General features: G+C 50.3%; 1 protein-coding gene across 7 annotated transcripts in view; it reads right to left on the bottom strand.

Moving 5' to 3' along the window:
- Nucleotides 1-26,419, bottom strand: part of kidins220a (kinase D-interacting substrate 220a) — a 34,865-nt gene extending 8,446 nt beyond the window's left edge. Inside the window, exons 1-26 of one of the 7 annotated variants that reach the window (XM_035533037.1) lie at nt 26,116-26,419; nt 23,404-23,565; nt 23,025-23,123; nt 22,291-22,389; nt 21,210-21,308; nt 20,921-21,019; nt 20,579-20,677; nt 19,988-20,185; nt 19,756-19,854; nt 19,371-19,469; nt 19,131-19,229; nt 18,774-18,951; nt 18,404-18,568; nt 18,035-18,214; nt 17,168-17,333; nt 16,864-17,015; nt 16,348-16,634; nt 15,905-16,045; nt 14,643-14,880; nt 14,345-14,436; nt 12,447-12,591; nt 11,973-12,135; nt 2,771-2,949; nt 1,908-2,125; nt 1,447-1,563; nt 670-744 (exon numbers count right to left, since the gene is read on the bottom strand). In XM_035533037.1, the coding sequence (XP_035388930.1) occupies nt 670-744; nt 1,447-1,563; nt 1,908-2,125; nt 2,771-2,949; nt 11,973-12,135; nt 12,447-12,591; nt 14,345-14,436; nt 14,643-14,880; nt 15,905-16,045; nt 16,348-16,634; nt 16,864-17,015; nt 17,168-17,333; nt 18,035-18,214; nt 18,404-18,568; nt 18,774-18,951; nt 19,131-19,229; nt 19,371-19,469; nt 19,756-19,854; nt 19,988-20,185; nt 20,579-20,677; nt 20,921-21,019; nt 21,210-21,308; nt 22,291-22,389; nt 23,025-23,123; nt 23,404-23,535 (3,618 nt within the window). In that variant the 5' untranslated portion in view covers nt 23,536-23,565; nt 26,116-26,419. The remainder of the gene's footprint in view (nt 1-669; nt 745-1,446; nt 1,564-1,907; nt 2,126-2,770; nt 2,950-11,972; nt 12,136-12,446; nt 12,592-14,344; nt 14,437-14,642; nt 14,881-15,904; nt 16,046-16,347; nt 16,635-16,863; nt 17,016-17,167; nt 17,334-18,034; nt 18,215-18,403; nt 18,569-18,773; nt 18,952-19,130; nt 19,230-19,370; nt 19,470-19,755; nt 19,855-19,987; nt 20,186-20,578; nt 20,678-20,920; nt 21,020-21,209; nt 21,309-22,290; nt 22,390-23,024; nt 23,124-23,403; nt 23,566-26,115) is intronic. The other 6 variants (XM_035533033.1, XM_035533034.1, XM_035533039.1 and 3 more) reach the window with 6 other exon arrangements.
- Nucleotides 26,420-27,114: the final 695 nt, after the last annotated feature.

Raw genomic sequence — 27,114 nt, 5'->3', positions numbered from 1 at the left:
GAGAGCACAAGAGAGAGAGACAGCGAGACAGACAGACAGAAGGAAGTGCACGTGTCTGCTCCCTCCCCAGAGTGAGAAGCAAAAGTTGCATTCTAGATGTGTCCCACCCCAACCAGAGGGTGGGATTGCAGGAGGGGAAATGGGGTCTTATTCCTGGAGATAAGAGAGCTCTCATTGTGCACACGAACCCAGGGCCGCTGATACTAATCCCAAGCAATAGAGCCAGCCACCAAAAGGGAGAGAGAGAGAGAGATTATTAAATGGTCACTAACGCAGAATAAAAGCGCCATGATATAAGACTGGGGGTGGCATAAACAGCTAATTGCATGAGTGGGCTGTTCATTTGATCCACTCCCTGGTCTGTATCACTCATCATGTTCAGATGCTCACAAAGTCAAGATGCCACACAGCAGTAATGCTGCATTCCAGCAGAGCACGTTAGTACAGTGTCGGGACAACCAGGCTAATATACCCACACGGGCAGGCAAGCTGGACGATACAGGACAGAACGCGCGACACAAAGGGTGGGTATGACAACACGAGCCCATGTCATCGTGCATTCTAACAGAAAGTGCGTGCAATGTGCATGCGTGTGTGTGCATGCGCGCACGCACATGTGTATGAGCAAGCAGCAGTCATAAAACGTGAACACGTGAACCGCATTCTCACACACGCACGCAGAGTGTCACACTCTTGGGGTACCAGAGAGGGGGAACCCTCCGAGACATCTTCTCTGATAACACCCTGACAAAGGGAAGAGAGGAGGGGTAAAATGTGAAGCAGAATGGAGAGAGAGAGAGAGAGAGAGAGAGAGAGACTAGAGGAGACAATGTGAGCATAGAAGCACGTGTAGATATACACCCTCACACACGTGCACACACACAGTCGAGGGCAGGGAATTCGGGTGTGAGGGAACTTGAAACGCACTAGCACTTCTGCAGCCTGTAAACTTCATGAGCTCTAAACGGCTCTTTTCTACCTCCACAAAATCTGTCACAAAATAACTTAAACAGAAGGTTTACACCACAGTGGCGTAGGGAGAGAGTGAAGAAAAAAAGTGTGCTCAGACTTCAAAGCTAAAAACAAGTGTAATAGTGTAAAGTAACCGCAAACAAACCCAAGATGGAAAAGGAGCGCATCAAGGGTACATCTGGGATTATGGGCCAAACACCAGGGGTGCTCGACACCAGCGCACTGAGTGGTTTTGAGTGCACCCTGATCTAACGCCGTGGAGAGAGTTCATGTAGATGACCAGGTGCTGAACACCGCATCAGGAAAACACAAAAATGGCAATTCCAGCACAAGGATTAAGAAGCCCTGATCTAAGGAGCCCTGATCCACATTAAAATGCTCAGATGGCTCTGTGGGTCAACTCTATACAGACAGCGCGAGGCACTCCAGAGGTGCCGAGCTCTCCTACAGTTCTTAGGTCGGTCATATACTTACTAGTCCAGAGCTGAGGTCCTTAGAGAAGGCCAATTTGGAGGGTGGGTGGGAAGGGGCATGGAGGGAGTTGCCGGGGTAATGTCGGGGCAGGTGATAAACATGATGAGGGAAATAAGGCTAAGGAGGTGGAGGAGAGAGAAGGAATGAATGAGGAGTGCATGAGGAAGGGTTAAACAAAAGACAAGCCAGTACAGCAACGCAAAATGTCACAAGGAAAATCACAAGCTGTGAAGCGCAGCTTAACTGGGTTAACCACAACAGAGCTCAACTTATTGAAGGGGACGAAAGAGACACTCTGGAGGAGCCGGACCTGATGTTGCGCTTTTCGGTGCGCAAAAGCACGTGGTTGCGGTCTTCTTTTGACTTCATGAAAATGGGTCACTGAACATGAGCAATTGTGCCTACGGCTGTGTGTGTGTGTGTGTGGGGGGGGGGGGGGGGGGTGTGTGGATGCGTCTCACCCGGTTGTAGAAGGGGTGCTGTGGCCCGGTTAGGCCGCTGAAATAGCTGCTGGGAGGTTGCGTGGGGAGCAGGCCCCCCACAGCGAAGGAAGCCGCAGGTGAGCAGGCGGCGGGGGCCTGGCCGAACACAGACGGCGGACGCACCGGCGCCTCCTGCAGGGGCAACGTGGGATAGCTCACTCCTCCGATGTGCATCTGCTCGCGCACATCACGCACATCTGTGGGGGGGGGGGGGGGGGGGGGAGATACAAGATTATAATCTCACCCTGCGCTTAGAACACAATCCCATCCTCCCACTACTCACAGTTAACTTTAGCCAAATGACTCAAAGCATTTTTAGTGAGTCCTATGTGAGAAAGAAGAAAAGCCTCTGTGGGTTGGTTCTCAAAACAACAAACACTGATGACCAAACAGACTTCTCCCAAAAGATTCAGCAGATTACCAGTGCAACATGCCAGAAAAAGTCAGACGGCGTTTATTTTCTGTGCGCAGTAATCATACGTTTCTGCTCGGGGTAAGAAACAGCCCGAGTGCCTCGGAAATGAGGAGTCAATTTCCCGCAGTGTTTCACATCCTGGAGGTGAGCACAATAGGGACCCTTGTTTCATGCTCTGGGCTGAGGGGTGGAATCGTTTACAGGGCTGGCGTGGGCTCTGAGCACACCTCGCCGTGGAGATCTGCGCTCCACAAACACAACACGGAGGCGCGTAAAAGGATAACTGCGCTCTGGCTCTACCTAATCTGGCCCGTTTAACGACTGATGAGTCTTAACTTAAGTCTGAGCAGTTTGGAAAGGTCACTTTTTAAAGCGAATCTGGCAGCTGGTGGCATGCAGGGGTGTGTGCGCGCGCGTGTCTAGATACCAGCAATGATCTCGCGGAGTTTGGGGTCCAGGTTGACTGTGCAGGGCAGGAACATGTCCACGTCTTGGGCCGTGAGCACAGGCGTTCGAGAGGACAGGAACACCTCAAAGCTGCGAATGTCACCATCAATCTCCAGCAAGGGCTCCACGTCTTTGGTGGTGGGAATGTTTTTCGAAATCCTGAAACACCACGGCCGAGAAAAGACAAAACTGGGAAGACCCAAAACACTCAAAACTTTGAACACGCGCTTTTGGCTTTACTTCGACAGAGCCCGCCAGACTACAGTGTCAGAGTTTCAGATAAGATGCTTTTAGGCATGGGAATGCACATCAGATGCATCTCAACATTTGTGCCTGCTGAGACATTCTGGGTGCACCACCACCCTCTCCGTCTCCCTCTCATACTGGGAGCACTGGCTGTGCTGGTATTTCCCATCTTATCAGCTGGTCGAAAGCACAGGCCGTGCTGTTATTGTTCCCCCTCTCCCAAGTAATGAGTGCGGATTGTACCACGTACTGGCTGAGCTCACAGCTTGGCGCGCTTTCGCTACGCTGATTTAAGCAATCCGGTTTGAAAGGGTGAAATTGGCTCCATTTGGAGAGGGGAGTGGTGGGGCGTTGCAGCTCTGGGTCCGCAGCGCACAGCTGAAGTGGAGTGCTGGGGTAAACAACCGGGCCCGGGGAAGGCTACTGCACCGAGCTGGGGCTTTACCGCAATGCCACTCCTTTACTACAATACCCAGTAAAAAAAAAAACAAACAAAAAAAAACCCCAAAAAACTTTTTCCTGGCGTTTTCAAGCTCCAAACTTGATTTAGGAACCATTCCACTCACAACTCAAATTATTTTACTACAGTTTCTGATCTATTACAATTACAATAAATTAGCTGCAAGGTTTTACGATGTAGAAAACGTAGTCAGAAGGATTTCTGTCGGTGTTGCTCCAGGAGCTCTGCCTAGGGCTGCATTTGTGGGGTTTTTTGGGGGGTTTTTCTACACTGCTGTGGTAAGGCAGCAACGACCGTTCTGATCTGTTTCTCCGTTGACCTCTGAGCCTCGCGGACATGTGACGCGGTGAGCAGCCAGGGCAACAGTGCGTTCTAGCGCGGGGCAGGCGGGCTCGTGGGCGGGTGCGGGGGCAGGCTGCGTGGGCGAGGTGATGGCGGCGAAAGCAGATGTTGCGCATGCTGGACAAAGGCCCACGCGGCGCCTGCCGCTGACCTCCGCCGCGTCCAAAGGCCGCTCCTCGACAGCGCGGGCCGTCACCCGACCTTCCGTGTGGCGGACACCGGACGGGGGGGGGGGAGAGGTGGGGGGGGGCGTGTCCATGTCACAGACAGACAGGGGGGAGGGCTTGGGCTGAAGGGATGTGTTGCCAGTTAGGAAACGAAATTTGGTTCGTTTCCCACGCACTGGATTAGGCCGGACTGGCCGGCTTGTCTCTTCCGAAGTCCAGCTGGGCTTGTTTATTTGCGTGTGTGAGACTGTGTGCGTGTGAGAATGTGTGTGTGTGTGCGTGCTCGCTCACAGACAAACAGGAGCCAGTGACAAGAGTCTCTCAAGAGACTTCCTCTGTCACAAGACCGCACCGCCCCAAACACATTACTCCACTCACTAGCATGCCTCCAGTGACCAGCTTTTAAGGAAGTTCTCTTATGGCTTATGGCTAAATAAGATCAAATTATACATCAGAGCTTCCAGGAACAGCCTCGATGTGCATATGTTCCATATTTGGACAAATGATTCATATCTTATTCACACAATTGTAACTGAAAGAAGTTAAGAACTTCCAAGATTGACATCATATTCAAACTGCATTTTGAGCCAACATCTCAAAATAAATTGGATATGAACGACTTAATAATACTGTTTAGCTGTACCTTTGCAAAACAACTGCCTTTTCAACATCCTGTTTAAATACATGCCACCATCATATGGTACACCACAAATTTAAAGTCATTTTTACTGGGTCTGCCATCTCTGCTAATCGTGACGGGTTTAAACGCAACACTGCGCGGGTTCCCTTCCACATAGCTAGAGCAGTATGATGAGCTGGTAATTAATGTGTTCCAAAAGGTAATGCGTGTGGTTTGTTTACAGAGCACAAATGCATAAACACACAGGATACACGCGCGCACGCGCACGGTGCTCCAACACTGTGCAGACTGTTGAATGGTCTTGGGCATGAAAGAGCTGAGCAAAGGCGCTCTATTTAATCTGGCATGGAGCAAAAAGGCAGCAAACACCCCGCCACGGGCTGCGTCCAAGTACAACACCCGCACCAAAACGGCCCGGGCGGCCGTAAACACAGCATCGTGATGCGCTCATTCCAACGGCTTGAACCGAAAAGCAGCCAGACCGGTGCGGTGCGGGGGGGGGGGGGGGGGGGGGGGGGGGGGGGGGGGGGGGGGGGGGGGGGGGGGGGGGGGGGGTGTCTGTTGGTCAGCCACCGAGGACATATGGGTGCTTACTCATAGCAGGCCATCTCCCCCTCGGCAGATACGTGTTGGTGCTCGTTCTCTTCATGCAAGCTTGTTTTCACAGACCAGATTAGGAGGGCTACATATAGCAACACTGCTCCCCGCCGCTGGCAGTCAAAGCACGAAGCTGCTAGCGTATTGTTCGGGATGAATGTCTCCGCGTCCTCCGGCTCGAACACGTGCCGAGTGCTATTTACATCAGCTCTAGCCATTGGGGTACATCCACATCGAAAAGAGGGTTCCCCCCCCCCCGATTCTATGTGGAAGGAAAAGTTGGCACAAACGTCAATTTGTTTCCAAATTGCTGTTGACATTCTTGTCTTTTTTTTTTTTTTTAGCTTTGGGAGAGATATGCAAATGAACAGAGGCATTTATCCGTCATCTTTCATGGGAGCAGTGGCATCAGGGGAAACCGAGCTCTGCCGAGTTTCGTCAGCTGAAAACGTTCAGATTCAGTACCCCCGTGCCCCCTGCCTTTATAAACAGAGATAAAAGCACACCGGGACTCCTGCAGCCGACCACACAATAGCGCTATTGATGGCGCTATTGAGCCCGCGGCACGGACGCCTTAAACACCGGCTGCACGGGAGGCTTCTGGCTCGCGTTTCTCCAAATGCTGATCGATCCCAGCGCTGACTTCTTTCTTCCACCGCTTCCTTTTACAAACCCCCCCCCCCCCCCCCCCCCCCAAACAAAACCCACAACAGAACAGCAGAAGCTGACGAGAAGCGGCACGTCCCTCTCCTGACCCCCCCAGCCCGAAGTTGCACCGTGCATCCAGCCACCCGTGCGTGCACAGCACGAGGATGCTCGCGGCAAGCGCCGCCCGGCTACCGTAGGAGGCCCAGACGTACGCATTTATTTTGTGAGCCTCAGGACGACAACTGACATCCCTGCCGTCAAAAGAGCAACAGTCGCTGGATGATGCGTGACGGGCGGCTGGCGGCAGCCAGCGGCTCTCCGGGAGAGGTGGCGCTGGTGGGAGCGGCCGGAACGTCGGCATGCGGACCCGTAGGCGTCCGTGCCAGGCGCTCAATCAAGCAGGCAGAGCAAACATGTTTACGGCTGCGCAGCAAACTTGCAGCGAACGCAGGGAGCCACACCGGCTGGGGAAGAAGAGCGCAGTGTGCTCCAGTTTAAGGGACGTTGCAGGAGTGAGGAAGCTTTATGAGATCAGTAATAGACCTTTAGTGCAGCAGTCACATGACGGAAATGACCCGGAATGGAATTAAACAGGTAGAACCGGACACTAACACGCATTAGGGTCGAAAAAACAGCGAGTCAATAAAACGGAACTGAACCCGCAGAACGATATTTGTAAATTGGAACTCTTAGAATCCTCTGAAACCCTTAAACTCATCTATACACAAAACCAGTTTTATAAACCAGGGCTCAAGAGTTATTCAATAGCCACTCCACAGCTGGTGTGTGTGCGCGAGGCGTTAGGTCTATCCCTCGTGCATTAAGTCTTATGACAGAAGACGTATTCCGAAGGCTGTCCGGCGATAGGTGGCTTCAAGAGATCACAAAAGAGGTACTTTGGCCTAAGTTGAGCAACTTCACCAAACAGTCTATGTATAATTCACCATCTGGAAAATGTCACATCCTAGACCATTTGTAGGGAGAGATTCAGGAAGCGCCAAGCCCATTGCAGGAAAACAGTTTGTTACTCATTGGCTTCAGAAGAAGGGCATACACAGCCTACAGACTGTGCCAGCAAGGTGGGCTTACTCATGAAGAGTGAGGAAGGCTATTCTAGAAGCTGATTCATTCCTTACCGTTTGTTTGACCTTGTGCGCAAGAGCGAACTAGAAACTGGAAAGCTTAGGTAACAACTTAGGTAACAACTAGGAGGAACTTCACGGAACTGAGCGAACATCATAAATCACTTCCACCCAAAACTGCTCCTATGCGAACCAATTTAAAAAGCGATTGAATGTCATAGCCTTCGCATGAGCTATTACACGCTGTTCTTTAGCTAGATATCCTCAGTGTGCTGCCATTTTTTTTCTTGTCATTTTCTCCATTTCTGTCATTCTTCCTTCCTTACCAGAGAGCACCTCCCAGCATGTGACCTCGGTGGGTCCCATATTGCATCCCTGTCCCCCAGGAGGTCTTCTGGGCCTTGGATGACTGACGGCGCGGTGGGCCTCCGTGCCTTTTCAAAAGGTTATCGCTGACCTTTTGCAGACCTGTGCAGCTATTTATACCACCACAACCTTTCTTCGCTCACAACGGAGCCCAGTAACGTGAAGATCTGCGCCTCTGGCCAACGTGTTTCTCGGGCATCGGGCACTGTGGAGTAGAACGTCCTCTAACCTTCAAATTACCTTTGAATTCATCAAAGGCTGCGTGTTTCAGAATCGCACAGGAAGGGGCCAATGAAAAGCACTCATCTTTATGGACTGTGTTTTCTGGATGCCTGGAAGGTTCAGGACTGTCCTTTCCTTGTAAAATCATCTCATCTGCAGGATTACTTCAGTGAGTGATAAACAGCTTTGTGCAGGCACTGTTGCGATTTTTCACTCATTTCCACTTCCGTCATCGTTCCGTCGCAAAACTGGAGAGGTCATGTAGGGGCTTTTCTTTATATGACAATGGGGAGAACAGAAGCACCGAAACCAATTCCTCTGTCCCAGCATGCTCTCTGAAGAGTGTTACAAACACTTTCCTGTCCCCCTATTCGGCACACAGCCTCTCTCTCTCTCTCGCTCAGCCAGCCCACTACTCATTGCATGTCCTGTCAGACACAGTACTCCACTCCTCTGTGAAATAGACTTTGCTGAACGATGCCACGCTATTACATTGCGGGTTGCTCCTTATACCCAACGGCATGACAGCCTCCAGTCCACAGAGGAAGAGGAGGCATATCTGCCTTGTTCTAGGACCAGCACAAGCTCCTTGAGACAAGCTCGCTACGTGAGGGACGTAGAGAGGCAGCACAAAGCCCGCGGGAAAGAAAGAAACCCTCACTCAAGGGCACAGAAGTTCAAAAGTGTGGAAAAAAATGTCCCCCCCCCACCCAACCCCATTTTTTGAAGCGTGATACTTAAAGCCTTATTAGGCTGTATGCATAAAGGGAATCGAACAAAACGTGCTTCAGAAAGCCTCTTTTATCTCTGACCATAATTGCGACCGAAATTACAATAATTGGCCCAATTAAAGTAATCCTGAATGAACAGTATGTCATCTTAATGTTTCTGTACTTGTGCGAGGAGTCGTCCTAATTAGCTCCGATTGCCTCGCACGTATTCATTTCAAGTATCATTAGTTAAAAAGTTTCAGCAAAATCGGTTTAAAGCCGGGATTTAGGGCACAGCACTGAGGAGTGATTGTTCAGCGGATGAATGAGCGAACTGAGGAGTGTGACAGGAGGGATGGCGCGTGACCTCCCTCCCGCGTTAGTGTCCTGAGCCTGGGCCGAGCCGAAGGAGACCGAGAGGCAGCCACGCAGAGTGAGGGAGGAGCCATGCACTTTCCTGAGCTTTCACACTTGCTCCTGGGTGCGAAAGGTCGCGCGGGGGCACGCCACCCCACCTCTCATAGCGGTTAATTAACGAGGGGCCCCAGTACAGGAGCCAGGGAGTTGGGGGGGCAGGGGGGTGACATATGTTAGAGGGCTTACTGGGCCTGTGCGTTTGTCTGTGTGCGCGTGGGGGGGGGGGCAGGCCTGGCCTGCTCGGGGTCCGTCAGACCGTGCTGGCACACGCAGGACACCAGATGTCGGAGCAGAACCGGCTCGGTGGGCCACACCTCTCAACAAGCTAAAATCGGAGCAGATCACCAGAAATAAACTCCTAGCGGACCCGACTCCGCTCGAGAGCGCCGAACAGATCACAGCCACCGGAAGCGGTCTCCATGTCCTGTCCAGCCCCCCCCGAAAGCCTCTATATGGGCTTCCGTCTGTGCGCACTACCAAATGGAAGGCTGATGCAGTACAAGAAAGAACAGCAGTTGGGGCTAAGGAATGCAAGCAGAGAGAAAGAGAAAGAGAGAGAGAGAGAAACAGCAGGAGTAAGGTTGGAAAAAACGGTCCAGTGAACATGCACTAAGAGCAACACTGCCCACATCTTGCTTAGCACATGAGCTTTTGACAGCTATAAATAACAAGCTGTGCTAAACATTTTGCATGTTTTCCTTTCAATTTGCCCAAGTGTGTTAGGACCACTGAAGAGCTGCCGTGGTCTCCTAGGTGCAATTTGTAGTTTTCCCAGTAGAATGGATGAATCACAGTGGTTAGGTAAAACTCCGCGCATGTGTGCGTGCATGCGTACTAAGCTAGTGTCTTCTGAGGACACACTGATCTTTGTGCTCACATCTGCCCCTCAACACACATGCACAGATGCACGAACACGCACGCGCGCACACACAATTTCTAAGCCAGATTACTTTAGCCTGTGTGGCCTGGCGTGTTACTCACATAACAGGCTGATGTTATTAGCAGATTATTCACATTCTGCAGCAGATTAAAGTGGCTCGCTGTGAGAAAGGAGACTCGTTTCCATGCTGAGGGCAATAAAAGAGCTCACACTCTATTGTGCAGCCTCACTTACGAGCGAGCGAGACACGCAGCGGTACGTCACAGCAAGGCGCTTTCTCCGACAAAGTGTGTTTGCGGTAGTGTTGACAGCATTACGGCGGACTAGACGGGCCTTCTGTGTGTGTGCGGACACACCGCCTGAGTACACGGCCTTAGCAGTGAGCCTCGGGAGGATGCTGGGATGCCTACCCACAAGTCACGCACTCTTGTTCAGACACCAGCACTTGTGAAGCTTCAGCTACTCATGGTAGAGAGAGAGAGAGAGAGAGAGAGAGAGAGAGAGAGAGAGAGAGAGAGAGAGAGAGAGAGAGAGAGAGAGAGAGAGAGAGAGAGAGAGAGAGAGAGAGAGAGAGAGAGAGAGGTGAAGCAACTTTGAGCAACACTACAAAAGAAAGAGGGGGAAGACCTATATTCACTTATGAGTTCCAATAAGTTCTATTGAAGGTCAATAAAAGGGAATTTTGTCACTTCTTCCTTCTAGAAATGTGTGTGTGTGAGAGAGGGAGAGAGAGAGAGAGAGAGAAACGAACATAAAAACTAAGCTAAACTAGGCAATACGCCCACACACACTCACACACAGCATGTCCTCTTCCCAAGCACATGATACGTCCATCAGCCACTCTCTCTCACACATGCATGAGGGACATAGAGGGGGATAGCAAACTGAGCACGATTCAGAGCAGCAGCCGACCTACAAAGCACTGACTCACTCTCCTGAGCATCCCAGCTCTCCGATAGGCTCGCAATGCTCGAGTGTCAACCGCAGTCTGACCGCTAATCAGTGTCTGGGCCACTGGGCCTGGTGGCCACAAGCAGGGGCGCCGACGCCTCTGAAACGGTCTCAGGCCCACAGTGCAATGCTGGCACGCAGGTCAGTGCAGGGCTGACCACAGGGTGACAGTTATGCGGAGAGGAAGAACGTGGGCGCAGGGTACGAGAAGTGCCTGGCCTCTGCTGTAACGGACACTCGGCAAACGGGCTGGTGGTTTCAGGAGGTGACGTGACTCACTCTGTCTATAAAAAGAGAGCGAGATAGATAAATAGATAGATAGAGACACACACACAGAGAAGGGGAGAGCGAGAGAGAGAGAGAGAGAGAGAGAGAGAGAGAGAGAGAGAGAGAGAGTGTGTACTTGGTCATGTGACCAGAAGGGGGGGGGGGGCCCTAAGCGGGAGAGCACAAGTAGGAAAGTTGACAGTTTGTTATCAGGAGACAGATCTGGCACAAATAGGAGCAGAGCACGGCAACGCTGCTTTTAGCTTTCTCCGGAAAACAAAAAATAAAAAGAACCAGAAAATAAAGAGGCGCGTTTACGCACCCCTCCAAGCTCCAGCGCTGATGAGATGGTGGTGGTGTCTTTGATGGGTGAGGAGGTGTTTTCAGGTGACGGAGGAGCAGAGAAACAGGTGAACTAACGCGCTACAGGATTAAAGAACAGGACTGGTCAAAAAAGAGAGAGAGAATCCATCAGGCTGTGGAAGGGGGAGCAGATGCTGACACTAAGGCACTGACACTTCCACAGCCCGGGGAGTCACAGCGTGCTCGAGCAGTGTGACAGAGAGCAACCTTTAAAGGCCAAGCACTGAGCAACAGCAGCTCACACACACACACACACACACACACACACACACACACACACACGGATCTTGTGCTTCTTTCTGTACGTTCACTACAGACATACAAGAATGGAGGAATAGGTGAGCCAGACTCAGCGCCGCTCCACCACAGCTCAGTGGGCAGACTGCGAGAAAGGCCCAGCAAAGCCGCAGGTGCGGCGTCAACTTGCTTGTCTCCAGTGTAAACTGCTGCCCAAGATCCTATTAGTCTGCGGTAAATGTCAGCACATCGGACAGATGAAAACAGCTGGACTGGCTGGGCAGAAAGGGCAAAGCCCGTTACTTCCTCGCCATTCCGCAGGCCTCGTCCCGGCTGGACAAACGAGGAACAAGAGACTCTACGCTGCCACCTAGCTTCCGCACTGAAGAGCACAACGAGGCAAACCGAACCCTAACCTGTCGTGTGCTTCAGACCTGCTCACTTATAAGTGCTGACTGGGATTTTAATCCAACAGCTATTTTTACGAGCCAAAGAAAAAAAAGAAGTTTCCCTCTACTGTGGCTTCTCTCAAGACGTGCTAGGAAGCAGACCGGCACGCGTGCAAGGGGGCGGTCCCAGAGGCTGACCTCTCGTAGACAGTCTTGAGGGTGACCTGGTCTGAGACGATGTCGTTCTCCTCCAGGAAGAGGAGGAGCCAGGAGGTGCGGTAGGGCCACTCCTCTGTCAGGTTGATCCACAACGCCAGCCGGTCCCAGTTGAAGGTGATCTGATTGGCTCGGAGGAGGCGCCCTGTGACCACACAATGCAAGTCGCCTCAGCGAGCATGGCAAACCATCTGTATGATCACTCTTGAGAACGATGGTGACGACTGCAACGGCAACACATTTGAGGTTTCATAACATTTGCATGTTATTATATATTGTTTTATATATATATATTAAAAAAAAAGCACACACGTACACACACAAACTCTCAAAGTGTTTAAAAAACCTCAATGCTACCCATACAGACTTCACCATCTGCATACTTAATATGAGTCAGCCGGACCCCGGAGACATCCACCGTCTCCTCTGTCTCGGGGACGTGTTAGTGGCAGTAACCTGTGACTGAGACGATGTTGAGCAGTCTCCTCATGGTCTGAGGACTGATGTCGCTGAACCAGTCCTCGGTGGCCAGCAGCTTGGTCAGGTCAAAGGACATCTGACGCGTGACGGTGCGCTGCATCTGCCGTCGCCGGTACGTGTCCTACACGCCAAACAGGCAGAGTGGACATGGTCTCACACACACAGCCTTCCAGCCTTACCGCACACCACGTACTGTTTACGATTAACCAGCCTACTGTTAGTACACAGCTTTCAAAATCACAACACGGTACTTTCACACAGGTACAGCGTGTTCCATTATCGTCCGAACTGTTGACGTATGAGGCGTGCTGATAGATTAAAAAAAAAAAAACCTCCTGCACAGGATACCGAGTAGAGAACGCATCAAAAACAACGGGGTGTGTGGAAGACCGGCTAGCTGATCTTTCTGAGACGCATTAACGATCAGACTCATACAGGACAGGAAATGTCTTTCCACCATTCACCACATTTATTCACGGCATGGCGAATAATGCATCGTGGTTCTCACCTCCTCTCTTCCATACAGCCACTCCATCTCTCCTGAGCGACTTTTCTCCAGTCAGATTTAAAAGCTCAGAAAGGGGGGGGAAAAAAAACGGAGCTGAAATGAGACCCAGATGAGACGGGAAAACACACCCATGCCGGGTGTGACTTCTCATGGGCCTCTCTGCTCGTGGTGTGGAGTGCCTGGCAGCCTGGCGCCCTGGATATCTGCTCTAGGGCGCGCAAGGAGCCCACGGGGCGGGGGGATGGCGGCGTTGGAGCAGTGGACGGAGCAAAAGCTCTAGGGAAGTGCAATCTCAATGCGCACTTTGATATCCCTGATGCCAACCTCGTGCCAGGGCGGGCTTTTAGGCTGGAGCGCGAGGCCAAAGCTGCGTTGATGAGTGGGCAGGCTGCACACTGCTGGACAAGACCTGACCTCCTCCTAAATGTGCAGAAGCTAGCAGACTGGAAATCGGGACCGCCCGATATAAGAGCGGAACAAGGATTATAATCTGAGCTCCTGAGCAAAACTTCTCCTGCATTAAGAGCAAAAAAGGACCTCGCTGAAATGTGTGGACCTCAGCCTGCTTTAAGCCGCCCCCAGCGCGGATGCTGAGATTCCGGACCAACCTCATTGCCCGTTTAGCTAAACGTTCCCATTAGCCTTGCGGAGCCGGGCTGTGTGCAGGTAAAGGGCCGATGCCCCTTTCACGCTGCAAAGCCTGCAATCGCCTCGATGGGCTAATCCCAAACTGGTGAAGCCTGACCTTCCTCTTTCAAAGCGAGGATGAGGGGCCGGGGTGAGAGGTAGGCGGCGGCGCGGTGGGGTGGCAAGCGCTCCTCCCCCGCTCGCTGGAGGCGAGCGCCGGGCCGATCCATCAGCGAGGCAAGCGAACAGAGCCACTTAGCCTCCCGCCAGACGCGGGCCGTGCGAGAGCTATGTCACAGAGCCCCAGTGCTGCGGCACCCTGTCATTAGCCAGTGGCATCTCAGTGGGGAAGGGTAAACAGACATTAAATCAATTATAGACGCGCTTCGGCGACAACCGAGGGCTCCGACAGCACCACCCTAACCAGCCTCCAATGCCACCCCTACCCCCACAACAGCGACAAACACGTGCGCAAATGTGGCTCCAGTCATACGCTTGCTTGGTGGGCTGCTGTTTGGAACGTCCCTCCGTTAACTTTGCAGGTTGGCATTAGCGGCTTTCACCGAGCCAGGTATATAACCGAGCGCTCGGCTACGTCTGGTCCCTGTCTGAGCACACAAGCAAACTCTCAGTGCTTTCTCCAAGCCCTTTTTTCCCCCCATTGCATTTGTGTACAATTTGCTGATTAGCCCTGAGGCTCAGGGGCTCATTTCTGGCCGGTGGGCCAGTCAAACCTTACCCTCCGGTTCAGAGCTGTCTTGCTGCCCTGCTTGGCCTGCTCCCCGAGACTGTTCTGAGACTGGAACTTTCTGTCCAAGTCCTCGTGCCATGCTGCAGCAACACAGTTACACAAGCAGACGCACAAAATTAGATTCGACAGTTCCAGAGCTAATCAGATCCACATCGGTCACGCGTTCTCACGATAAGGACACATGACTGCGTTAGAAAACCTCTCTGAAACTTAGGAAAGTCTTAAACTACGGCGACCCTGGCGGGCATCGCTTGGCGTAGCGAGTGGGCAGAGAACGAGCACTTGCCCTCGGTGGCGAGCAGGTCGCAGTTGGCAGGCGCGGCCATGCAGAGCTTCTTGGCCGTGCTGAGGCCGCGGCTGTTGAGAAAGACGGGCAGGTGCACGATGTTGCGCATGTAGTCGTGCCCGTTGATGTTGGAGTCCCGCAGCACGCTGTTCAGGTTCTGGTTGATGGCCTTGATGATGATGTGAGGGTCGCTGGCGAAGATGGAGATGAAGGGGCCCTTGGAGAAGAGCACCCTCACCTGCACCCAAACGACAGCAGCCAACACACGCGCACACACACGCACACATGCACACGCACACACGCAGGTATGAGCAGGGGTGACTGGACGCTAATCATGTCTGAGAAAGCCGCTATGTGAGATCAACAGGTGAACTCGCATCTTAAAATCAGCCCATCCGCTACCATAAATCCCGGACATAATGAAGTTCATTCGTGCACTGGCCTCCAACTAGCCAATGTGTGTGCACGCAAAAGAAACGGACAGCGAGTGGTGTGCGGAAAGGCTGACGCAGCCATAGCACGGTGCTGGGGACTTTCCGGACGGCTGCAGGGCTGTAGCGTGGCCAAGTGTCACAGGACTCGGATTCGCGCTCCGTTTATGAAGTTCATTACTGCTGACCACCTCCTGCGCTACGCCCAAATATTTGCTTATGCTGCAGCCACGCACAGTAACCCCGTTGTCTCATTCCCATAATCCTGCCAGCCCCTGCCTGCTCAGTCACAGTTACGGAAATCCTTTGTTATGGGACAATAGCACCAGCCCGTGGAAAAACGTTTAGTTTGCAATAATACCAAATCAATTTCATAATTCCTGTCAAAATTGGAGACAAATAAAAATGGGATGGTGGCTAATTGCTCCACAAAGGAGACCTTGAGATGGTTTCAGTCTCTCTGTAAGGAGGGAGATTTCATTAGCAGAGAGGACGCTGCCAACACCAGGGTATTAGACCCCCAAATAATAACGTTTGGCTGAAGGAAATTGTATTACCCCAGCTGGGAAAGAGGAATCTGAACTTTCTGGGCTATATGAATGTGAACTCTGATAGCTATGGTGAGCGGTTCAAGTGTGTTAATAAGAGATTGATGACGGTGTTTACTGTTCTGTCAGATCGAGACGTATTCTTTATGCATTTGGATAATGGCACACAGATGAGGAAATGATGTGACGAAGGGTGTGACAAGGCATTCATGGTTTTGAAACTTAACCAAGGACTACAAGAGTAGACGTAAACAAACTAATACACAATCGCACAAACACACACCGTATCCAGCATCTGCAATACTCTGTCCTGCTCGCAGGAGTCCAGGCCATCGATGATGACGACCAGGCGCGTCTGATTCTGAGTGAAGCCGTCAATGGTCTTCGCCAGCTTCGCCATCAGCTCTACTTCACACTTCAGCACCTGGCAGAGGAACCCAGACAAACTACCACACGAACCAACTGCACATGCATGCAGCCATGGGCCAACTGCTGCTTCTCAGGAATCCAAAAGATTTACCAAGTTACTTTCAAACTTTTATAAATCAATAATGACTTAAAACCAACACTCCCCCTGCCCGAAAAAAGAATTGTCCAAATGATCATACAAAAACCAACGTGAAACCAAAAACTTCTATCCGAGTCTTTCGGTTCCCTTGCATGTACATCAAGCCTGCAGCCTGAGCCAGGGGATGGGGCACAGCTCCCCAGGGCTCTGCCACTCACCTTCATGAATCCCTCGCTCTTCAGCCTGTGCATGCTGTTGGCAGCGGCATGCAGCCGCTTCCTCTGCGAGCGCAGCACCGAGTCGCCCACCTGCCACCACGTCCTGCAGTTGAGCAGCAGGGCCAAGCCCACCACGCTGGCCATGGTCACCAATACGCCGTTGACCGTGGCGTTGGCCGCCTCCACCTTGAAGATGGCCAGCAGGGTCATGCCGGTGGCAAGACACGCCAGCGTTAGGCCGAACAGCACGAAGGACGGGACGCAGCAAGTCTTCTTCCACTTCTTCCCTGGGGGGGGGAGGTGAGTTAGGGATAGAGGTTTTGCCAGGGACTGCTTGGGCTAAAGCTCTAAGGCCTGGTATTGGTGGCATTTCTTCACCGTCTCTCCCCCTGCTGGACAGTTAGCCACGCTGCGCCTTTAGAGTGACTGGGCAAACATGTTGAGGACACAAACTTTTGGCACGGCAGTAAATCCTTGAATTTCCAGTTGGTATAAACAAAAGTAGTGGGCACAGACCTTGCGTCTCATCGTTTTTGAAGACCCTGAAGAGTCTGGTGGCCATGAAGCCAAACTCTTTCTCGCACGCGTCTGACAGAGTGGCAATCATCTCCGCCATGGAAGTCTCCCCGCCCACGCTCGACAGGCGGTTGTAGTCGGTGAACAGGAACCTGAAGCCACAAACACAAACACACACACACACACACACACACACACGTTACCAAGCATAAACACCGACCTTCATGAACACTATACTGCAAGAAGGAACAGAGAGGTGGTTTGTAGGAGGGGGATCCTTTAGATACGGCTCCGTGGGCAGCACCTGACGGGCAGGGCCTTGGTGGTCTGCTCGGGAAGCTCCGGGGGGTTCACGAACGCGAGCTTGAGCAGCAGCTCCAGGTAGCCGATGTGGCGTGCCAGCCGGGTGCTCAGGAGCCACGCCCAACTCCAGCTCTCGCCCTCTTTCCGCCCGCCAAAGTACACCAGCACTGCGCACAAGCCATAACAGTACGGCTCACACGCGCACAACACACGCGGTATCTGGCCACGTGGCCGTGCACCAAACGCTGCGATTTTGAACAAAGGAAAGTTTGTGGAAAGACACACGTGACGGGAGAAGATTAAGACACAGGAACCTAATTTCTGTGTTGCACGTACAAATATTCACCCAAAATACAACACTGCCCTCTGGTGGTATAGAATCACAAAATCCCTACTGGTTATAGCAAATATTGAACACAGGCTGGGTAATTTGATTTGCTGGGAAAACTATTTAATGGAACGCATCTGCCTGTCCCTGCCTCTAGCTCTCATGTGTTAAATAGCTTTAAAGGGTTCATATGAGGAAGGGACGGGGTACCGTATAGCAGTTCATCACTCCAATTCAGCTCTTACTTCACAATGTGCGGAGAACTTAAAATGATGCGTTTCATAGAACCAAATAGGGTAGCCACAGACTCTGCCTAGCTGGGAGTTAGCTCTGTGGAACTGAGAAGTACATTTTAATTCAGGTACAAGTCTCGTGTTAAGCCCAGAATTTGCCAAACGTTTTACACGACAATGACTTGTTTGCATCCCTCAACATTGTGTTCATAATCCATCATATTTCCCCTTTGCCAAGAGTCACCGTTTTGAAAAAGGCTGACAACATATTACCCCTCAACAGCTCTACAGTCCGCCAGTCTCTCACCAAAGAAGACATAGAGCAGAGCGAGCAAGCTCAGGGCCACGGCGCTGGCCAGCCGCGGGTCGACGGTGAAACCCAGGATCATGGCTACGGAGCCGCACATGAGCAGCGTCAGCGCCACCATCAGCCAGGAGAACTGTAGCAACGGCTCCACCTGCTGGCCAGCGAAGGTCTTCATCTCGTCTGAAGGAGGACAGCCCCAAACAAGCGAAAGAAAGAAGAAAAACAAAACAAAACAAAAACCATCAAATCACAACGATCCGGCAACACTCGATAAAGGAAAATTTCACTCGACACGGGGTGAGAAAGGTTAGTTTGTTTATGCTGGTTGAGAGGTTAGTGGTGGCTGGACTGGATGGAATGTTCCTTTACCCTCCAGCTTCTTGAGCAAGAAGGACTTGCCGCTGCCCCACTGGGCGTAGAGGCCCACGCAGATGGGTGGCTGCATGGTGGGCTCGCTCAGGATGTCGGCCAGCGCGCTGCTGTACAGGTCGTAACCCAGCATGTCCCCGTCACACTCCGAAGGCGACAGGTGCTCTGCGAAGGGTCAGAGGTCACAGCCGTTGCACAGACGCAGGACTTCGATTCTCACTCGTCAAGGTTTACAGCCGAACTGTTCCGGGGAAGGCTCTGAACGCTTCCTCTCAAACGGCGCCGCCGGTGTCCGGGCACGGCTCCGGTCCGACCGCGGAGCCCCGCGTGTTCCGGACGCAGCGGCCGCACCGTTCGAGAGGATACTCACTGGCTCCGAAGATCTGGGTGAGGATGCTCTTCTGGTGCGTGCAGTCGATGTTGTACGGCGTCTCGCCCTGCTTGTTGGGTTTGTAGAGCAGGCGGCCGTCTTTGGGATTCCGCAGAAGCAGCTCAGCCAGCTTCCTGCTCCGCCCCCGGATGGCGATGTGCAGGGCCGTGTCTCCTTTCTGGGAGACGGCGTTCACCCCTTTATTATTTACCACACACTAATAATCACCGCACAAAAACTACACCAAAGCTGGATTATGTCCGGAATTGAAACTGATTGAGCCATGTTTAAAAAAAATTTTTTTTTTTTAAATGTAATGTCTTTAAATTAGCTTTTCTAGAACGCAGTTGTAGTTACCCTGTCCACAGCAGACACCTTCGCTCCTTTGTCGAGAAGAAGCTCAACGATCTCCATGTTCCTCATCTTGGTAGCTTTAATAAGTGGAGTCTCCCCCTCCTACCGCCCAGGACGACAACAGCAGTTTCAAAACACAGACAGGCAGGAGATGCTCGTGTTTTCAGCAGAAGCAGCTTAAAACCATAAAGACCAAAAGCTAGTGCTATACTGTGCTTTGAGAAGTCAAGCTGGTAGACTTACCTTGGTGCAGGCCTCTGTGTCTGGGTTACACTGCAGGATATCTCTTACCATGATGGAGTTGCCTTTTTCTACTGCCCAGTAGAGGGCAGTCTTGCTGTCCTGCATGAAAAGGTCCATGGGTTGATGTAGTCATAGCAGTACTTCTGTTATATTTAAACATGCGTGTCAAAGTGAAAATGTGCCTGCTTTTCCCCTGGTACAAGACTTTATTTTTGTTTATGATCATTATGGCTCTTGAATCCTTTTGGGACCGAGTAAGGCATGACTGATGCTGTCCGTGTACGAGAGCAGAACATTAAGGCCACGCGGGCTGCTCTGGATCAGGGCAGCGTTCGGGCAGGCGTGCAGAAGGAAGGCTTTAAGGATGAGGGAGTTTCGCCAGTACCTGGCCTCTGACGTCAATATCTGCGTATTTATGTAGCAGAGCTCGCACGATCTCCACATGGCCTCCCCTCACTGCTGCAATCAGAACCGTGTCTCCACTCTAATGCGCACACGCGCACACACACACACACACACACACACACACACACACACACACACACACACCAGGTTAGAGCCACAGTGGAACATGGACATTCGCGTGGTCTAGGCCGAGAGGCAGCGGCGGCACACACCCGGTCTGGGATGTTGACGTAGGCGTCGGCGTCCAGCAGGTCCTGCACCACCTCCGCGTGGCCCTCCATGGCGGCGATCATCAGCGCCGTGTTGCCGTCCTTGTCTGTCATGTTGACGTTGGGGTTCCTCTTCAGTAGCTCCTTAACCACCCTGCTGTAGCCACCGCGCACCGCCACAATCAGCGCCGTCATCGAGTTCTGACCCGGCCACGCACACACACACACACACACACACACCACTTGACTGTTTTAAAGACAGCTACCATCCTCCCGCTTTTTTTTTTTTTTTTTTTTTTTTTTTTTTTTTTTTTTTTTTTTTTTTTTTTTTTATTACAAACCGAAGAATTTAAGTCACTGATTGGTCCAATGTGTTAATAGCCAGCAATTTTACATGAGGGCACAGTCCTCAGAAACACACTGCATGAGACTATATACATACGGTCGCACAGCATCTCCGTTTACATCAGCGGCATGTGGAAAGACACTCTTACCTATAGCAACTTGTGTATGACCATCCAAAACCCCACCATAACCGCTAATATAACGTGCCCAGACGGCAGACACTAATTTTGCATGAGACAGGAAACGCACCGCCCCCTCCTGGTCCACGTTGGCGCCGTTCTCCAGAAGGTGAAGCACACAGTCATAGTGGCCTCTCCTGGCCGCCCAGATCAGTGCTGTGGTGCCATACTGATGGGGAGGGGAGGGCCAAAGTTAGTCGCCGGAACCTGATGCACAGGGCACTGTCGATTCTGTTTCGTTTTAGCATTAACGCAGCGCATTTCTTTACAGTTGCCATCACACGCGAGAATGTGAGTGCAAATTTCAGTGTATATCTGATGTTTTGGGAGAGCGGGTTTACATAAATAAAAGTGATTCAGTGCTCCAAGACATGCACAGCTTCTCTTCGGATTGGGGCGGGTGGGTAGTCACCTTATCAGAGCAGTTGACTTTAGCCCCGTGTTGTAGCAGCAGTTTGACAATCTCTGCGTGCCCTCTACCAGCTGCCCAAATGATGGGGTATACACTGTACTGTAGGGGAAAACACACATGGATTTGGTATCTCTCTCTCACACACACACACACAAATGTGTATGTGCACCTCCTTGCCAAATTGTAACATCACACACACACTCAAAATAACACAAGCAATTTCAAGTGAACGCTGTAAACAGAAGGCCACTCTAAGCAGCTAGGAACAGTGCTGCTATTTGTAACGCACCTGTCCGGTGATGCTGGGGTTTGCGCCCTTCTCCAGCAACAGACGGGCGACCTCCGCACGGCCCTTATAGGCCGCCCACATAAGAGCAGTCCAGCCGCCCTAGGACCATGCGTGCGCGCACACACACACACACACACACACACACACACACACACACACAGGTCAGCCTCTAGATTGTTTTCATAAACAGCATTGGGCTGAGTCAGAGTGTTACTCAGATTGCAGGTTTTGGGCACACACTCAGCCCGTTATTATTAGCGCTGTGCTAGCGACACACTGGCACCTCAACAACCACAACACACTTTCCCAGACAACACTGCTTCAGGAAATTATAAACGTGCGCAACACACTGGCAAAACGTCTGGAATAAGCAGAAATGGTGCCACCAGAAATGGTAAATTAAAAAAAACACTCCTTTACACATGATTTGCTGAAGTTGAGGCTTACACAACAGTGCTATGCAGAAGACATTAACAGGTCATGTGGAGACAGGATTTCCTGCTTTCTAGGAACACAGAAATTGAGTTAACATATTCCAGGCAGTGTTGCTGATGAAATTCAATTCCCATTTGGAAACATTTGGTATGAATCTCTGATACTCTTTTTGGTGTAATAGGGCATCGAGCTAAAACCGGTTAAAACCAGCACAGTAAAATACACAAAGAAGGGGAAAGGAAGAATCATTACAGAAACTGCATAAATCTCGTAGGCACATTAAATGGATTAAAGAGAAAATGTCTCCACCGGTTTGTTTGCTACAAAGCTGACGTAAGGATTTGGAAGCATGGGGCTGCGGGTGCCTTAGACAAAGACGAAAATAAAATTCAGAGGTCTGGAATAAAACGACTTGAACTGAAACGAAGCCATGTTACCTTCACCCTTTTTGCAAACAATGGAACTAAAAAAAGATCTCTCATGCTGATGACTCCAAGACCTAAAAGTTATTCAATTACAATATATGCATATGTATAACATACACAATGCCATAGAACATACCCTGTATACATACACATTGCCATAAGATGTACACCGTATACATACTTAATGAGGTACTGCAGTTAATACGTGGTGATTTGTTTACCATGTCTTTGTGCTCCAGATTTGCATTGTTGGCCAACAGCTCCTTCACCACTTCAACGTGGCCCTCCTTGGCAGAAGAAATCAGGGCAGTCCAGCAATCCTACAACCCAGAACAAAACGTTCACACAAAAGGCCTTCGGCCATCAACGCCTGAACGGTCCTCGTCTGAAGGACTCACAGAGCTGCAGAACATACCAGCTGGTCATACCAAGTAGTCATGAGTGCCCCAACTCTACAGGCAACAGTGCAGGATGAAGACAGAGGTGCTGGAGCTACCGTGAGGTACTGAGGGTGTGTGTGTGTGTGTGTGTGTGTGTGTGTGTGTGTGTGTTGAATATGGTCACCCAGTCATTTGCTGAATCACGGATCTGCATGCCAATTACACGGCTCTGGAGCCTGCCTGCTTGTTGAGCTAGCTTTGGAGAATCTAGCAGCTTAGTGCAGATCCACTCAGAGTGACACACAGACAAGGCAAATGGTCTCAAAGTCGTTACTGCTATTAAAAATCTCAGAAAGCTGAGCTACTCTGTGTAAAAGGACCATGGATCCTGAGTGACACCTTCCCACGTTTACATGAGCGACATCTTAATTTGTGGTAAATGTCTAACTCAGAAGGTTCTTGTTACTGTTCTGTCGATTGATTGGTGGTATTGATCCTTTCCCCTGAAAATCATTACCGAAGCTGTTGTGCAAGACAACATGAGTGTTAGAGGTGGAACCTGGAACAGCACGTACCACATCATCCAGGTTAACGTTGGCTCCTCTTTTAACAAGCTCCTGCACTATCTCCAGACTGCCCTGCTCAGCTGCCACCATCAGAGGAGTCTGCCCATTCTGAACGGCAAGAACAACACACGTGCAGCCCGCGTTCAGCCATACACACACTCCGAGCAGTGCGAGTCTATGCCTCGATGTCACACACCTTAATAACAAACTACGGTGTTAGAGGGTTAAGCCGTGCCTTTTCAGAAATGCTGCATACACAACACGTCACAGAGCCGAAGTGCGTACCACCTAAACACACCCTTAAACGTCCTCCAACCATTTCCTGCCGTTTCCTCAAAACGCCACCCCCCCCCCCCCCACCATCACCACCACCACCACCCCCACTGACTTCGCTCCTGCTGTCCACCTCGCGATGCTTGTCCAGGTAGGCCCGCAGGGCTGGCAGGTTCTCCTCCTCCACATGGCTGAAGATGCTCTGGGAGGCCATGACTGTCGTCTTCAGGGAGCCTGTCGTGTCCATGTCCACGGAGCCGAACTCGCCCCTCGAGCGCTGCCAGGGAGCAGGGGAGGACACATTAGAGCAGAACAGGAACGATCCTGTCCATGCAATTACGGTCGAACGGGATGGGCCCTGCTTTTCTTCTCCAACAGTGAACGATAATGGGCTCGGTTGCTGAGAGCTGACTCTGCCCCAGAGTGCAGGCTGCTCTGGCTAATGATGACCTACCCGGGAGCTTTATGGGCAGCAGGAGACAACCTTATCAGCAGTGATTAACAGACAGACAGGCCGTGTGACATGAAGCTAAGGGATGTCAATGCTGACTGTTCAAAGGTAGGTCAGTTCTTGTTTTCTGCCCTGCTTCACAAGTTGTTGAATGAACAGGCATTCTACTTACATGTAATCTCCTGCAGCAGTGGCCTAACCATTTTAAGGCACCTTAGTAGGAACAGAGCTTAGTCTGAGCAAACTGTTAGCGAGCATGCTATCTTAGGGCATGCATTCATGGAGAATCTGAAAATGGGTGTGCTGATCCTAGATCAGTCATTCGGCACAGGTACTTTGACTTAAGGCCAAAGTACCTAAACTGCTCCAAAAACAGTTCTCTCACTTTGAGGTGCATTAACAGGACAGTCACAGTAAAATAAGCATGAAAAGGGGATGGAAAATGACATTTATTTGTGCTCTAAACCAACAAGTATCCAAACCACTAATCATGCTGACCACAGTTGGAAGCCCATTAGAGCTGCCTGTAGGGAGAAGGTTTCCAGGAGTTCAGTGAGGATAAAATCCAAATAGTGCATGAGATTTCTTGAAACATCTACAGTCACACCCTTTGTAATACTATGCTTTTATAATGGCTTTGTGCATTCAATAAGTGGACACTGGTTTAAAGCCTCTGAGTAATTTTGAATGTGGGCAGTTTTCCTTAGATTTTTCCTTAAATTTCGGCTTACAGTCAAAATTGCCAAAAGCATGGCTAAGTTGTATTAAGAGATCACTGAGGCGAGACAGAGGGAATCAGTGCATCATAATGCAATAAAAGAACGGCACGTTACTTAAATGCGCATAGAGCTCTTGAATAACAAATAAATATTAAAACCTAAATAAGTAAATAGATAATCAAACAAAAATAAATAAAAGCATAAGTGAACAAAATCGTCTGCAGAGAGTTACCAAACAAAGCCATTTCCTCGGCTTTGTTTCTAGCTCTGAACTGATGACACACCCATCACTGCTTCCACGCACCCCACAGCAGCTGCCACCTCGAGAGCAAGCGCGTTCACGACGCCTGGAGAGGCCAATGCGCTGCGGAGCCGCGCGCCTGGACCTCGCGGGAGCAAGGTTCACCCCCAGCCACCGGTACAGATAAGATGTGGCAATGTGTCAAGCCAGCTACCCCAAACTCGGAGAGAACTCGCCTGGTGTGTCAAACTTGGGTTTCTGGAGCCGGCCCCGTTTCTGTGCTGGTGGGGGGAAAAAAACCCAAAAACAACACAAAACAAAACAAAACAAACAAAAAAACAACCACCACCACCACCCTGCTCGCGAGGTCAGTCGGAGCGCGTGCAAAGGGTACGGCATGTCACTCCCGGTCACCATGAATTATGCACGATACTAACTAACACCACTCCTCCTCTGTCTCTAACGGAAGACCTAACGCCTCGCCGGTGTGAGCATGGATTACACGCATCACTGAGCCATCGGTGGAGCTGCACCACAAACTACCATCATGGTGTACATTCTCTCTCTCTGATACAACAAGAAACGTGTTCAAGAGCGCGGTATTTTTCCAACGTGCTGTTTTGTATAATCTAAATTTTACAGCAGCACTGGGCTAAAATCCCACCTCATTCACCGTCTGTTAGCAGATGAGTGTGGGCAGATTCAGTAAGACGTTCCTGTAATTTTACCCGCCAGCTATTATAAGTACGGGTGCAAAGCTGCTGAGGACGAGTTTCCATGTGTGCACCACAACAAAGTTCCTTCTCTTATTATAAGAAGAGCATGGCTGAAGATTCACGCCACTGTGAATCACAAATGAGATATTTTGGAGATTCAGGAAAAGAAGCGTATTCCACCAGCTCCGAGATGCGCAATTTAGCTGGCAGGAGATGAGCCAAGTTCGCATGTTTTTACGCTGGTGTCAGTCACTTCTTGACACTGCTCCCTATGCACGCATGGAGCCAAACAAACCAAACCCGACTCCCGAAGCAGTTTAGTAGCTTTGCGAACCTTGCATGCGTCTTGTCTAGATAGAAAATGTTCCGACTGTGTTGGAACTAAAGGAAACTAGTTACCGGCGTTGTTATACCTAACGTGTTTTTATAGTTAAACTGGAAATTGTACCATACGATAACTGCACTCAAGTTAAATACTTCGAAATCTCAATTTAAATACTTAGAAATTAGGCTGTATACGGATATAAAAAGGTAGCAAGGATACTGTTGTAAAATCTCAACCATTATAGCTTCCAACCAGATTAAAAATACATGAAAGCATTGAACACTTCGTAGTTTGGTTTTTGTTTTATTTTTTAAACAGCCGCTCACTTCTCCTGTATCTAGCAACGTTGTTATGCACCGACAGTGGATAACTTACATTTTCTTCAAAAAGCAGCTGTCCAGATCCAGGGTGCTCTACTGTCCAACGAGACGTGTTTGTCCCCTTTAATCCTGTTGAATGTGATACACTTGTCCGTCTAGAGAACAGCCATCTTGTACTAAAGGGCTGGTGAATGAATGTGGCTCCTCAGGTCTCCGCCTACCTACAGCACTGTGCGAGTGTGTCGTTGGGCACAAACGCATCCAAACAGCTACTATCCACATCACATCCAAGCTGTTAAACTGGGGAAACCTGTGAATAACCTCTCACCCAACCGAAAACGTGTTCGCATCGTAGTTATTCTAATCCTCCGGTTTGATCAATTACTGTCAAAAACATAAGACACACAGTCGACCATGAAAACACTTGGACAAAAATGTGACCACACCCATTGGAACGGTGGTTTCAAATCATTTGAATGAGGCCAAATCAGTGTCGAGAAAACATGTAAAGAGATTTTAGATCTACACCCCCCAAAAACAAACAAACAACAAAAGAGAAAAGCAAACAAACTGAGCGCAGTCAGATGAATATTGGGAAGGCAAACATGGTTTATTTTCCATGTGACATGATCCTGATAGTGGAAAAATAATAAAATAACAATAAAATAAAGTACAGAAACCATATGAAACTTTTTGGCTTTGAACAATGTCAAAGCACTTAGTAGAGCTTGTACTGCATCCTGAAAAGAAACACACATTCCATTCCAACAGACTAGAGATGACTTTAAAAAACAAAAATACACAATCAATGACATATTCAAAGAAAGACTGTTCTTCAGTCAGTATCTTAATCTAATATAAAGTGACCATGATTCCATATGGCTGGAGACATATGGAAGAGTAAAGGTTAGATTTTCCCACTTAACCCTATTAATATGGATACAACACTGCATTTTTAGTAAAATCATCAGTGACTGGATCTCAATTACTGGCTATTGGTTTTACACAAGTGTTAAATTGGGCCTTTGGTTTTCACACAATGGGGGTAAATATA

The sequence above is a fragment of the Electrophorus electricus genome, chromosome 13 (assembly GCF_013358815.1).
Source record: "Electrophorus electricus isolate fEleEle1 chromosome 13, fEleEle1.pri, whole genome shotgun sequence".
Lineage (NCBI taxonomy): Eukaryota > Metazoa > Chordata > Actinopteri > Gymnotiformes > Gymnotidae > Electrophorus > Electrophorus electricus.
Note: the sequence above shows the minus strand (reverse complement) of the source record. Positions and strands in the feature narration are given on the sequence as shown.